Source organism: Mytilus edulis, chromosome 3 (genome assembly GCF_963676685.1).
Source record: "Mytilus edulis chromosome 3, xbMytEdul2.2, whole genome shotgun sequence".
Lineage (NCBI taxonomy): Eukaryota > Metazoa > Mollusca > Bivalvia > Mytilida > Mytilidae > Mytilus > Mytilus edulis.
The window spans coordinates 28822385-28838508 of record NC_092346.1 but is presented as its reverse complement, the minus strand read 5'-3'; the positions used below and the strand labels follow the sequence as shown (position 1 = coordinate 28838508).

The 16124-nt window shown below is 31.9% G+C and overlaps 1 protein-coding gene across 1 annotated transcript; it reads left to right on the top strand.

Moving 5' to 3' along the window:
* The first annotated feature begins 4490 nt into the window (after positions 1 to 4490).
* On the top strand, positions 4491 to 14569 carry LOC139516180 (fibrinogen-like protein A). Its single transcript, XM_071306090.1, has 7 exons — positions 4491 to 4696; positions 8607 to 8681; positions 9256 to 9315; positions 9649 to 9764; positions 10942 to 11038; positions 11340 to 11504; positions 14278 to 14569. Exons 1-7 carry the CDS (start codon positions 4504 to 4506, stop codon positions 14526 to 14528), a joined length of 957 nt encoding a protein of 318 aa, XP_071162191.1. The 5' UTR covers positions 4491 to 4503; the 3' UTR covers positions 14529 to 14569.
* Positions 14570 to 16124: the final 1555 nt, after the last annotated feature.

Genomic DNA, 16124 nt, shown 5'->3' with positions numbered 1-16124 from the left:
TCTTCCTGACTTGGTACATGACACTTTTAAAGGGGAATAAAGGTGGTGGGTTGAACCTGGTTTTGTGGCATGCCAAACCTCGCACTTTAATGGCAAAGTTAAATATAACATTGAAATGACAACATAATATTACAGAACTACAATACAAATTAATAGAACATATTAGACAAAGAAAAACATGATTAATAGATAACAAAAAGCATCAGGTTTAAAATTCAATACGCCAAAAACGCGCCTTGTCCACACAAGACTTACAAGTGACAAGTAGAAAAATATGAAATAATTTTACATACAGATGAAAATGAATTTTTGAGAATTTTTGAGAATTTTGTATTCACTGCACCATAAAATACCTAAAAGTACTAGTGGCCTTAGGTTTTTAAAAATAGCAAAAAAAGTAAACGGTCATGATACATATTCAAATTCATTTCTAAATAGTAAAATGAAAGTACTTCAGTTAATTGTGAATGTAGAATTTTTTGCAGTGTTAGAAAGGGGTGAAAATTCTAAAAAGGCTATCATTATCCCTTATGGGCCAGGAAATACTACCGTGCCACCTATAAGAATACTCGGAGAAATACAAAAACGAAATTATCGATGGTTCCCGGTAACGGACATGATAAAATCCGGAAATTGTATTTTTGTTAAATAAAAAAAATCGGGACTGGACGATTTCAGAGGGCCGGGTGGGATGAAAATCTAGCAATTAATTTTAATTGGCCTTATCTCTAGAAAATATTTGTATACATTTATGTGAAGTAGTATCAATTACTTCTTATGTCATACCAAATTCAAGAACCGCGGGAGAACTAATGCAAAATAAATTATTGATAAGAAAGAGAGGGGGAATACACACTATCAATAATAAATTCACTGTATACAAAACTTTGAATTTTGAAATACTAAGGCCTGTATATCCAAGGAATAGATTACCGTAGGTGTATTTTGCTAACTTTTTAGGAATCTAAGGTAAGATGGATGTTTGAAATCTCTGAATGAAACTGAAAGTAAGCTATATTCTATTTTGAACTCCGCCGCTGTCTCTTAGAAAAATTACTGCAAGAACTAAACGGAAGGGAGAAATACATGTAACGGGGGGATTTTTCTTAACATAAAACATGACAAAAGCACTAATGAAACGTAATGTGATGCAAATGAAATATTTCCCTGGTTTGAATGCAAAAAAAACTTTATTTTCATAGAAGTACAAAAAAAAAAGATGTATGCATCAAAAGGACAAAGATTTATACATATTTGTCATAAAAGGTCCCCAAAGGTCCCCCTCTGTTTAAAACAGCATTAACAAAATACTGAACCGAAAGGTAAATTTAGAAGAGAAGGAAATTAAGATTGCCAAAATCAAACGCTGGACTATTTCAACCAACAAAAGGAAATATATCTACTGTAATATTCTACCTTTGTATAGGCTTTTTCCGTAGAAAGATTTTAAATTTAATCAATTTAATGAAATAGTGAGCAGCAAAGTTTCCATTTTGACGTAAATGTAATTTATTGTTTACAGCAACATAAGATATTTTTCATTGCTCTAAAGGGAACGGTGCCTAAATATTTATATCCCACTAATTAAGTTCTACCTATGAATTCAGTGAAATTGAATTGAATTATTTCTTTCAGTCACTGGAAACATTGAAAGGGTTTTGCAAAATGCCTGAAATTATGTTAAAGAATAAATTTTTCAAAAAAAAAACCGTAGTGAACAACAAAGCAGTTGTATTTATAATAACTACTGAATTTTGACGCTTGAATTTTTAAGAGTTTTAATAACTAGAAATAAATTCTACTGAGTATTTTAAATTTCCACAAGCACTGAACTTGACAACTATTGGCTGTTTTATAAACATTTATGTTATATCTTTGTCCTTATTGTATTGCAAATACTTATTTTGGTGAAATCAGACCATAACACATTTACTTTGGTCAATACTTTTTCTTATAAAAAAAAACAACCTGAAAATTCGAAAACATGGTGTTTTGCAATCAGCACATACATGCATATCTTCTTTTTACATATGTTCCAAAAAGATTCACAGTAACAATATCATTAACATGGTAACTGTGAATTACTTCTTTTTTTGTGGGTACCAATTTTCGTTGATTAAAAAAACTTGCATGTCGGTGGACGTTTAATGTTGTAGTTTTGTCAAAGTCTGTGTACAAGCCTATTACATATGTGTTGTTCGTTGAACATTTAATTTCGTGGTTGACCAGTATCCACGAAATCCACGAAAATTGGTATTTAACGAATATGAATCGACAGTATTTTATCTTTTGACTTATCAGAGCATTCTACATGATGCAGAAAAATGAATACATAGCAGGAGACGCTTACCCTGTCGGAACATACGGTCTCGTTTCTTATGGATTTCAGGCAGCGATTCCCTCAGGTTTTGGTCAGTTTGTCTTGGGGCTTTGTCAGACATTACCTTTTGTTGTAAATAAACTCATCATAGATACCAGGATTAAAATATCGACGCGCGTTTCGTCTACAAAAGACTCACCAGTGACGCTCGAATGAAAAAGTTAAAATAAAGTACGAAGATAAAAAGCATTAAGGAGCAAAACTTCCTAAAAGTTTTGCCAAATACACCTGAGGTAGAAAAGCCTTAGTATTTCCTAAATTCAAAGTTTTGTAAACAGGTCATTTATAATTATGACAATATCAATGATAATTCTTTATGACCCAGTGGTTGTAAATACACTCATCATAGATACCAGGGTCGAAAGTTTGTATGCATGTTAAAGAAGGGAACCTGTTGGACTATTTGGATAATGAATTCACAGTCTTTCTAATTCGGTACATTTAATCTGATGCCCCATACTAGGAAAGATTGAGGGGACAATTTTTCTATCTGCAAGCATAACCGGAAGATCATAAATTCACTGTCTGAAATACAGAGTGAGTGCATAGCGACAAACATAAACTCATAGTTATAGACAAACACACTTTTTCGAGCTGGTATTTTAAAAACAAACTTAGCTTTAATGAACCATTAGTTATTTTTTCAAATATGTTGTGTTTTGGTTATATGTATGTCACTGATGATATTCCTTTTCTACAAATTACCCTAACTGAACAGGCAATTCGTTGAATTTTGCTTAAAAATTTCAGTCAGATGTATCTCAATGATATCTTTTTTTTTACAAATTACCTGAAACTGTAGAGGAAATTTGTTGAATTTTGTTATTTTTAGTCATTTTATATAGTGACTAGCAAGATAAGGATATTTAGAAAATGCTTAAATCAGAAAAATGTTTGTAAAATATAAGTTGGATGCTCTAACCTTTAAAGGATGTACAATCGCTGCTAGAATTTACGTCATTTGGACTGTAGGAGATAATTGTAGAATTGGCAATCATACCAAATATCCTTAGTAATACCTTAAATGTTTTACATATTAATTAAGTAAAGCCAGGACTGCCTGTAGTATTCTTGAATATTAAATAATCAGTGCAAAATGTTGACAAACAAATTATCTACAGCCAGCTGACACATTTTCAAACGGATAGAAGTATATACGCGTATATTACCATTGAACATTTTTTACCTGTTATGTCTGTTTGTTTTGTACACACGTTTTTCTCGACTTTATAATGGAGTTTAACTGTCATACAAGCAAGAGGTTTAGCTAGCTATACAACCAGGTTTTAAACACCATTTTTTACACAAGGAAATGTCTGTACAAATCAGAAATTTGACAGATATTTTCCATTCGTTTGATGTGTATGAGCTTTTGCTGTTGTATAAGGAACTTTTCGTTTTCAGTTATTCTTTCAGTTCGATATTTTTGTATTTTAATTTTTAGTATCAAATTAATATATAATTCCCACAATTTAAGATAGACAATCCATCATACTTTAACTATTTCAAAAATAATGGATGACTTTGTTTAGTTACCATGACAATGCGTTTCTTTTACATTATATACAGTATAATTAAAACAGAAATATTTGTTTTTCTATTAGGAAGATTTTAAAGATTGATGGCAGCAGAACTGTTAGGAATATGCATTCATACGCCTTAGATCTGGAATTAAGATAAATACCACCCCTCTGATTACCTCTATATTGCTACAGTAGCAGCATGAACATACTTGCAGAACAAAAGTATTCGTGCATACAAAACGGGTCAAAACATTTAAACGAGTAATTGTACTCTCTTCGATATTACTGCAAACTTTCTCATGTAAACTATGGTGGAATATTTTATTTTATTACTGTCATGTATCGAGCATGTATATAATCAGACATCTTATGAATATAAACAAAACTTATAAATAAAAGAGCTGAACCTACAACGGATAAAAATTAACAGTTTACGATAACTATTTTGTTAAGTATTAAATATCACAACGATTGTACGAATTTATTACTTCATACGTGACTTATGATGGTCAAAGTGTTTATTGGTTATATGTTATACTTCCTTATTGTAACTATATAAATACATAGGAAGCTGAAAATACATCATATTGTATTGTTAATATGGCATCCATTGAAATGTATGAGGACATTAAACGTGAAGACCATACATACGACGTAATTAAGAAACAAATTGAAACAAAACATAAATTTAAACCATCTTTAAAGCAATGGTTATTTTTATTTCTTTTAATATTAACATTGCTAGTGTTGTCTGGTGTTGTAGTTTGGACGGTGACATATTTTACGGTTCGTGGTAAGTCAAAATAAATAGCATTTTCGTAAAAACTTGCATAAATTTATCTGTGGAAGTATTAATGTTACTTGAGCATTAATAATTTGTTCGACATTTATAACATTTACGGTACCAATTTTTCTGCACCAGATGCGCATTTCGACAAATAATGTCTCTTCAGTGATGATCGTGGCCAAAATATGTAAAATCCAAAGCTTATATAAAAGATGTAGAGCTATAATTCAAAAGTTCCAAAAAGTATAGCCAAATCCGTGAAAGGAATCAGAGCTTTGCATGAGGGAGATACATTCCTTAATTTATAATATTTTTTAACATTTTGTAACAGCAAGATGCAATTGAACGAGTACTTTTTAAAGCTTATAAAATTTCATAAAAAAGTGACATAGTTAAAATGGCTTCTATTTTCTTCACATAGAAGTTGAAATGTTTTACTTAATTTCATTCTGTTGAATATTTTAGTTTTTTATTTCGGTTTATATTTCACTTTTTATATCCAGGGACCTTGCTTTTTCGTAAAATTATCATGTGCTGTAATATTAAATATTGAATACGATTCCTTTTTCTCAGTCTGGAAATTAAGCGACATGTTTATACTATTGCTTAATTTGTATTTGATACATATCAGTTGTATTTTTATGTTGTTTTGACGAAATTTAACCGAACCGACTGCCAATAGTAAAATCTATAATACCAACATTACGAGGTTCAATTTGTCAGCCGTCATCACGTAAAAACGATGAATCAAAGAATTCAATTTTATATATAACTAATATAGTACAATGGTGTTGATTAAAAATTACACCACTCTACTGTAGGCCCGTTTGTTTTCCACGTAATTAATATTGCCAATAATTAAGAAGTTCTGGATCGAGTCCGACACCGATACCAATAGTATATTCACCTGTTACCTATTACCTTATCTGTACGTTCCGCATCTGACAGGCGCACCACCAAACAGTGTATTTAGAATTTTGCTGTATACTGTTGAGTAAAAAATACTCCATTCCAGGCCCTTTTGTTTTCCAAATTATTAATATTAACAATAATTGATAGGTTCCAGGTCGACGGGTTCAAACAGAAAGACTTTGATAGCAGAGAAAACTGTTCACCTTATACATGTTATAATCGGCATGACTTTATCAGATGACAATACCAATACTAAAATAAGGCATACGCATAGTTAAATATCAGTCACGGACCCGCGATATCACGGATGTGTTCTAGTACTATTTTATAAATCTTGGCAACAAAAAAATCGATTTTTTATTTCTTTTATAAAACTCGTATTTTATTTCCCTTTTAAATAGATGATTGGGTTTATTACTTAAGAGTAAAATACAAGACTTCTAAGAATCTGATGCCATTTAACTATACCTAAAAGAAAATCTTTATCTAAATGAAAAAGAAACAACATTCTGTATGGCAATTTATGATGTCATTAAAAACCAAGATAGCCAAGTAATCAATTAAAGCTGTAATTGAATTAAGTTATCTCGCCGCATCAAGTGGTTTCATTTTCTCAAATGTAATACTCATATCTTCAAGCAATGGTATTATATGAGTATGTTTAATTATGATTACTATTTATAATTGAAACCACCCTTATCAGGTTCATTGGAAGCTCCGGTTTTTTCATCCAAGTTTTCTGATCAAAAGTGAATTTTGACTTTGGTGGAAAGAACACTTGGTATTTGATAATGTCATTTGACATTTTAATATTTTTCTGATTATTATTGATATTTTTTTCAGCCCTTTTCTTGCGCACTTTTTTGCTTTGCAAGATCGCACTTTTTTGCTTTGCAAGATGTCGCTCGGATATTTCCAATCGAACAGTTTATACGTTTTTCAATCTAGCACTGTTTTCGGAACACTATTCTTTTGAAGAGCTTCTTCCCCGACGTTTATTTTTTCTTGTAATCACTTTTCTTTCGCAACAGTATAAGATATTGACAAAACTCTCCTCCATGATTGTCCATGACATCGTCTGGATGTCATGAATAATTTTGACGAAGCAATTATTTATTTTTAACATTAGAAAATGAAGTCAAGGTCACAGTCAATGCCATGTGTTCTATTTTTGTAATTTGTTAATGGCTATCGTTTTGGAACTCGGTATAGATATGAACAAAACGTTTAAACAGAATTGTTAGGTTGAAGGAGAACATTTAGGTCTAAAGGTTACAGTGTCATTTCGGAAACAAAACAACGCGCGTCTGGTGTATAAATTTTAATTCTGGTATCTCCGACGAGTCTATTTAAAGAAAGAAGAAAAAATACAAAGAGACGTATACACTAATAAGTCAAAAATAAACTGACAACGCCATGGCGAAATAAGGAAAAGGACAATCAGACAAACAACAGTATACAGAACAGAACGTCAAAAACAAAATGAGCAACACGAACCCCACCAAAAAATGGGGGTGATCTCTGGTGTTTCAGAAAGGTAAGCAGTTCATGCTTCACATGTGGCAATCGTCGTGTTGCTCATCGAAGTTTCTGTAGGATGTTATCCTCGAATAATTAAGTTATTGAAAGGGGACTTGTCCACTTTGAAAGTCTTAAATGTGATGTATGATGTTATACACCAGACACCTAGTGTCCTTGGATTTAAGTTTCTTGGTTTAGAACCTTATACGTTAGGCCAAGGTCAAGGATAAAATTTATTGTACTAGAATTTTACCTTAGTTGAAGCTTCATTTTAGTATATGATAAAGTTTTTGGATCTTTCACATTAAGTTGGAATGCATATGACCTTGAAAGGTCTAACAAAGGTGCTCTTATGTAAACCGAACGTAGCGATTCTATGAAAAACCTAGAACCATATAATTTTGGAATCGATGTGCAGTAAACTACCGTTTGTAACCAGAAACGGTATTTTGTAAACTGATGGTTGCAAGTTATCTCCCTTATTCATCATTAGTACACATGAATCATTTATATATGTATTCAATGTTGAGTAAACTGTTGATTGACACCGGACATTATGTTGACAAAATTGGAAGTGGTTTATTATCACTCATTATTACAAAAAAAGGATAACAAAAGTACCGAACTCAAAGGCATATTCAAAAAGGGGACGTTCAAAGTAAATTTGATTTGGGTCGAGACTTTAAATTATTCTCTGAACATATTTTTTTTTTTTTTTTTTTTTTTTTTGTGGTTCTTTTTTCCCCTACTTTTACATTGTGTTTTGTAAGATTTCAATTGGTAATGTTTTATCGAATATTGTATCGCTTTTCCAACCAGTCTCCCTTGCAAGACTTAACGCATTTTTTCTTGTGATCACTACTCCTTCGCAACCAAAATTCTGTGTAATGCATTTTGGATATATTGGAAGTAAGATTAAGATGTGAACAAAGCCTTAAACATAATGAGACAGTTTGTTGCAAGATGTAAAATCTTTTTTAAGGTTCATACCTATATTCCAAAAAAAAAACGCTGACTCATACCTAAATTCAAAATACGTTACGATGATGAACAACGTCAGTAACTAGAATCTAAACTTCAAAACCAAATGCGTATTAATATTCAAAATTTTCAAGAAAAATTAAAAAATGTTTGCTTGATTATATGATATGGTTTGGTTTTTTTAATCTTTGTTAACCAAAATTCCGTTATTTAAGAAATGAGTAATTTCCCGTTATTGTATGTGCTTCTTTTTTTCTTTTTTTTTTTTTGGTTATCGACAGTATTTTCGCCACGATACAGCCTTTCTGTGTTAAGAAACTAATCAATCAGTTATGAATTTTTGACAAAAAACCGTCACACCTAAATAATTACTTACTACTCAACCTCATTTAAATTCTTCTGATTTTATTTGATCTTATGATGATGAAATGTAAATGTTAAAAACATCGACATTTTAACAAAGATTTTCATGCCATTTTTCATCACGAATTCTTTTCGACAGGTACAATTGAAAACATCTCTGAGGACTCCAGAAATACAGCCAGAGTTGCCGCTGATATTAAGAATATGCTGAACGGTTCGTTTGTTTCTTTTTTATTATTAAAACAATGTAGGAAAGTGTAACCACGCCACATTCTTTATGTGCCTGTCCTAAGTCAGGATCCTGTAATTCAGTAGTTGTCTTTAGTCCTTGTTTGTTGTTTTTGTTTTTAGTAAAATGTGTTGTTATATTTTTGTATAGCGAATGTCAAAAAAACTATGAGAAGATTGCAAAGAGATGCAGCACTAAAATTGTGCACACATTTACAAATATAGTCACGTTTAAATTTAATTGCTTTAGTGAAATTTGAATTCCATATAGTATAGTGTATTCTTTAATTCTTTTTGTTTATTATTGATTATCTTTTACTAAAAAAAAACACCAAATTAATCTTTTTCTGATACTTTTCTACTTGTTTTGCTAGTATCAAATCGGAGTTTAACATTGTCTCATAGAAAATGCTTGCAGACTAAAAAATCATTTTACTTATCTTCATTCTGATTTTGCACCTTAAAATATTGAACATACGGGTAAACGGCAATTTGTATTTCATCTCATTCGGTTCTTATTTGTTTTACTCTAATTAATTAACATTGATTGAATTCTTTAGAAACGGATTCGACCAAAGAAAAACTTGACAAAATACTGAGTAGTGTTAGTGATTTGAAACGTAAGTAGATAGTTTAGCTTACGTAAAAATGGAGAACGTTTCATAATAAATAGGACACGTGCTTCCTGAAAGGAATCTTGATCTACTCGTAAAATAATATGTTGTTGAATTAAAGAATTTTAATCACAAAATTCAAAGTATTCAATCATTTTAAAAATGCCAATGAATTGTTTTAAGTTCCAGATGGAAAACAAATTATGGTATGTTTTGAAAAGTTAAATCCATAGGAATAGGTTAATAGTAATTAAAATTCTGGTGAAAATGTTACACATAGAGATTGAATCTGTGAGAGCTAGTTCAAAGGTATAAAAAATATTTCTTTATTATAATAAGACGGGCTTCTGCCACAAGAATGCAAAGATATCACAAACAAAGAAGTTGGATTACAAACAATTTATCCTGACGGTAACAAAAGACTGTTTATGCAATGTGAGGAAGGAGGATGGACTGTAAGTATATTAGAAATTATGATGCAATTAGTTTGTATCAATGGTTCTGATTGGATGACAGTAAGCGTAAAATTCTCTATCTCCTTGTCTGTAACTAAGGAAGCCTACATTTTGAAGTGCGGACGGAATGTATTGATATAAAATTGCTGCAATAATAATAAAAAAAAAACTCACATGTTGCACCTAACAATTTTCTTTTCGTCAAATTTAGTGACATTCCAGAAAACGCCCGGTGCTTACGTTTGAAGGCCGAATGCGTACCTAGATTAGGTTCAAACGAAGATAACATTTTTTCGCGGAATTTGTTCCGCAACACGTCGCCAGGTTTACTAAATTTGCGACAGTATAACTATTGATGAACGTCCGCAAAGCTTCAAATACAATACAGTTGTCTCTTGATTGTTCCTTTGTGTAAAGAATAAACAAGAACAAACTTCTTTGATATCCATGTTTCAGCTTTTTAATTTTTTTATTCATTGCTGTAATTAAAAGTAGTAGTACATTTGCGGAAATTATATGTAAAATGCCAATGAGACAGCTGAAAACACATAAAAACAGGCTGATCGAGTTAAGCCTATTTATATTGTAATGCTACACGTCTGTTTCAGGTCAGTGATCGGTGGTGGTTCATAAGTGTTTCTCGTTTTTTAAATAGATTGGTTTTATGTTTGAAGTTTTTTACACTCGTCATTTTGAGATTCTTCATAGCTCGATTATCGATGTAAGTCAAAGTTCCGTGTTAAAAGTCGTACTTTGACCTATAACTATTTCCTTTTTGCATCTTGGACGGATAGTTACATCTTATTGGCACTCATTTTACATCGTCTTATTTACCATATAGCGGGTTATTTTCGCGGGGTGTAAATTTTAGTGGATAGAACAAAATCGCCTGACCTCAAGGCTATCGACTTGTTATTATAACCACATTGTCGATTTCACTGCTTCTTTTTAAGAAAGTTCATTCCAATTCATACGCTAGATTTTAGAAATACAATATGTATATAGGACAGTTGTTTTCCATTCGTTTCATGTGTTTCATATTTTGCCATTTGATTAAGGACTTTCCGATTTGAGTTTTCCTCTGAGTTTATTATTTTTGTGGTTTTACTTTTGACAACAACAGCGATAAGAATTATTCATATGTGTAATTCACTTTATTTCTATTTTAATGTGTTAGCTTATACAAAAGCGGTATGATGGTAGTGTTGAATTCCACAGAAATTGGAAGGATTATGAAAATGGATTTGGAGACATACATGGGGAGTTCTGGTTAGGTAAGATAAATATGATCTTATAGAAATTTCAAAGATTTTTTTTCTCTCAGTGTAATAAGGTTATTTTTTGTAATATAACTTTTTACCAGTAAGTGTACATCTTGTTTAAATACCTTGCTAGCAAATCATAAGATTTTAATTCAGGCTTTAAAAAAGCCCACACCTCATCATATTTTGAAAATATTATGTGTATCAAATATTTTTGCTCATGCATTTCATCAACTTGTGGATAACAAAGTTTTAATTAAAATATTTGTGTTCTGTTTTGTTATAGTCATTGATATACAGACATATATTTCAGGCAACAAGAATATAGCGCAACTAACATTAGAGGGAAATCATGAACTTAAGATAGATGTGGAGGACTGGAACGGAAACAAGCGTTATGCATTTTATGGAAACTTCTCAATAGGCGACGCATCTACAAAATACCAATTGATCATTAGCAATTACTCAGGAAACGCAGGTAAATAAAATAAATTGTGATGCTAAAAAGGTATAGATCTGTCTTCTTTCCAAGACAAGATTGAAATAACCCTAGCCCTATTTAACACTACCTTTTGGAATTTTGGGTTTTCATGCAATGCTCTCCAACTTTGTACTTGTTCGGCATTTTAACTATTTTGATCTGAGCGTCACGGATGAGTCTTATGTAGACGAAACGCGCGTCTGGCGTATTAAGTTATAAGCCTGGTACATTTGATAACTATTTACACCACTGAGTCGATGACAATGCTGGTGAACGTTTCGTCCCCGGGGTATCACCAGCCCAATAGTCTGCACTTCGGTGTTTAAATGAACATCAATTATTTTGGTCATTTTTATTAATTTACTGTTTGCAAACGTATGAGTTATTCGAAATACTAAGGTTGGTCTTATCGCAGGAATAGATAACCTTAGCCGTATTTGGCACAACGATTTGGGAATTTGGGTTCTCAATGCTCTTGAACTTTGAACTTGTTTGACTTTTTAACAATTTTTATTTGAGCGTAACTGATGAGTTTTAAGTAGACGAAAGGCGCGTCTGACGTCTTAAATTATAAGCCTGGTACCTTTGATAACTATTTACACCACCAGGTCGATGCCACTGCTGGTGGACGTTTCGTCCCCGGGGCAATCGCCCAGTAGTCAGCACTTCAGTGTTCACATCAATATCAATTATATGGTCATTTTTATATATTCACTGTTTGCAAAAGTATGAATTATTCGAAATACTAAAATTTTTCTTTTCGCACGAATAGATTACTTTAGCCCTATTTGGCACAACTTTTTGGAATTTCAGGTCTGCAATGCCCTTCAACTTCGTACTTGTTTGGCTTTTTAACTATTTTGATCTGAGCGTCACTGATGAGTGTATGTAGATGATAAAACGCGCGTCTGGCGTATTAAATTATAAGCCTTGTATCTTTGATAACTACTGACATTTTGACGTTTGCGTTAATGTTTATGGAATGATTTTTCACATGCAGAATCTGCCTTTTTGTGATACTTACTTAATAGACATGCCCTATCAACATATTTTTACACAGTTTTAACGATTTTTTCATAGAGATGGTCATGTTCATAAATCATTCGAATTTAAAGTTTTAAAGCTGTATGTGTGCGTTCAGTTCTTTATCATTGCTTTTATTATAAATGTTAGAGATGAGTCCTTAAATTAACTTTAGGTACAGAGTGGTAAAAAGTAAAATCACAAAAATACTAAACTTAGAGGAAATCAATTGGGAAAGTCCATAATCACATGGCAAAATCAAATAACAAAACACATCAAAAACGAATGGACAAGAACTGTCATATTCCTGACTTGCTACAGGCATTTTCACATGTAGAAAAGGGTTGTTTCATTTTATAAGAATTATTGCCTCCGTGTTATTTTCAAAACAAAACATTGCATATTTGTTCAGTCCCCATCAAAATTGAGATAAAATTGATAATAAATTAATAATAAGACCAAATTTGGTCAATCTTGCTATCAAAATTTGTTGGGTACGATATCTAAATAAACTTATCATAGATACTTAATGAGGCTTATGAAGTATTTTGGCAGATATTTCACGTTTTCGTTTAAACGAAAATGTGAAATATCTGCCAATGAAAAACGCATGAATTCTGGCAAACTATATACTTTGCTTTTTAACATCTAAAAAGGTTTGGATATTTATGAAATATTGTGATTTCTAGTGCAAAAGTACAAAAAGTGTCCGTACTTCATTTCCTCGTAAGAATAATCTAATAAAATTGAGAGAAAAAATTAACGCGTTTTTACAATACCTAGAGAAAAACACTAAATTATTTAAAAGGGCACTTGAGTTTACTGTACTATAACATAATTTGATATTGGTTTGTGTCCTCCTTTTATGCCGAAGAATTCAATTAAAAAAAAAAATCTACAGAAAATGCGGAGTTGAATACACTTTGATGTGTAAGGCACGAAGAGCTGAAACCGGTCTTTTAACGCTTCTCATGACTAATCAAATTCAACAGACTTCTTCTATCTGATTTTACTAATAATAACGAAATTAAGAATAATCCAATTAAATTCGTGTCTATCGATACAAAATTGAGAGGCGAAATATACCAAAGGGATATACAAACTCATTAGTCGAAAACATATTGACTAGCAAAAATAACACCAAAACGGCCAAAAGACAAACAACAGAACCCAGAACTGCAGAACATAGAAAATTAAAGACTGAGCAACACGACAAAGTATATGTACTGTTTATATCTAGCAGAAAAATAACATGTCGTGGTTAATATTGCGTCCATTGAAATCTCGTCTCACACATTTCATCAGTGTTCAATTGTTTATTTCTTTACTCGTGATGATCCAGCTTTCGTTGACATAATACCGTCTTATATATATATTCTCAATGCTCTTCAATTTTGTACTTGTTTGGCTTTATACATATTTTGATATGAGCGTCACTGAAGAGTGTTATGTAGACGAAACGCGCGTCTAGCGTACTAAATTATAATCCTGGCACATTTGATAACTATGTATAGATAAAGAGTATTCTTATGATTACATTCAAGAAGAGAGGGACGACAGATACCAGAGAGAAAGTCAAACTCATAGATTTTAGATTTAAACTGACCACGCCATGGCTAAAAATAAATCTTCGTAGATTTGTACAGATTATGTAGACCGTGCTAGGAAAATAGTGTTCGTTCGTTGTAAAACGTTGTTAAGACTGATACCTAAAGCGGGAACGAAGTTTCATTCTTTTTCTTTTCAGGTGACGGAATGAGCTATTACAATGGGATGAAGTTCACAACATATGATCAAGATAACGACAAATATCCATTTAACTGTGCTGATGATTCCACCTTAAAAGGTGGATGGTGGTACAATGCATGTTGGACAGGAAAGGAGGCCATGCTAAATGGGCATTACACCCATAGAAATAATGGCCAGCAGGGTATTATTTATAAATCATTTAAAATAACCTCTCTGAAAAAATCCACCATGAAGATTCGGAGGTTGTAATTGCGAGTCTTACTATCAATAAATGCAAGCAAAATAGTGTGTTTTAGTGTGGTTTTTTTTTTCTCTACATAAAATACGTTTGGTATAATTATATTGATGGAATTATAATTTTATAAAAATAGGGGTGAAAAATATCAGAGGGACAGTTAAACTCATAAATCTAAAATAAACTGACAACGCCATGGCTAAACTAGAAAATGACAGACAAACAAAAGTTCACAAAATACAACATAAAAATAAGAGACTAAGCAACTCGAACCACACCAAAAAATGGGGTTCATCTCAAGGGAACTGGAGAGTAGTCTTTAAATTCTTATTTGATGTAGGGCATTCATTGCGGCTAGTGTTTTCTTTTTTTTTTAACAAATATTTATGCATATGATTTGACCTTTCAAATACAGTACTTTTTAATTCTCATTTCTAAACCTTCTGAACGAACAAAAATACAGAAAAATAGATTTATTGTGTTTACTTGTTTGCTTTCTATTAGTAGTGGTCCCCTCAACATATATTTAGTGTGGAGGATGATGTGCTGTTAGGTATGGCTAAGTGAATTTTGGATCCGCAATGCTCTTTAACTTTGCACTTGTTTGGCTTTATAAATATTTTGATATGAGCATCACTGGTGAGTCTTATGTAGACGAAACGCGCGTCTGGCGTACTAAATTATAGATGGTAGGCAACATGTATTTGCATTCCTATGGGAACGAACTGTGCGCCTCTCCTTGCCGACCTCTTCTTATTTTCATATGAATCGGAGTTCCTTCAGACACTTGTCAAAAACAAGAAGATCAAAGAAGCCAGGTTATTTAATTTCACTTTCAGATATATTGATGATGTTCTTTCCATTAACAATCCGAGCTTTTCTGATTGGATTCCATTAATATACCCACCAGAGCTAGAAATTAGAGAGACCACAGACACGGCTTCCTCTGCCTCATTTTTAGACTTATACCTCGAATTTGACATACACAGTCATCTCAGTACCAGAATCTATGACAAACGAGACGATTTTAATTTTGAAATTATCAATTTCCCCCACCTTAGTAGTAATATACCAACTTCACCTGCATATGGAATATACATTTCCCAACTTATTAGGTATTCAAGAGCTTGCAGCTCCTATTCAGACTTTGTAAAACGTCACCAGTGTCTGAGCAGAAAATTGATGAACCAGGGGTATGTCAAAGAACGGTAAACGGACAGAAAGTCACAGGACAAAAAGTCACAGGACATAAAGTCACAAATTTGGTAGGACAAAAAGTCACAGGACAAAAAGTCACAAATAATTTGTCGACAATTGTTTGAATATATAAGAGAAATATCTTGAAATATTTACTTTTTAATACATATATTCATATTAAAGTTTAGGAAATGTGTCATTATACTTGAAAAATCAAGATTTATTTAATTCTAATCATGCAAAAGATATATTTCTTGGCACCATGAAGCCATTTAAGTGCCAAGCCATTTTGACACTTTGTTTTTTTAACAATTATTTGATCATCTTTGATATTTTTTGGATAAATTTTGTTAACAAAGTTGGTTTATATACAATAGTTCAAGAAAAAGACAAAAATATTTTTCTAGAAATAA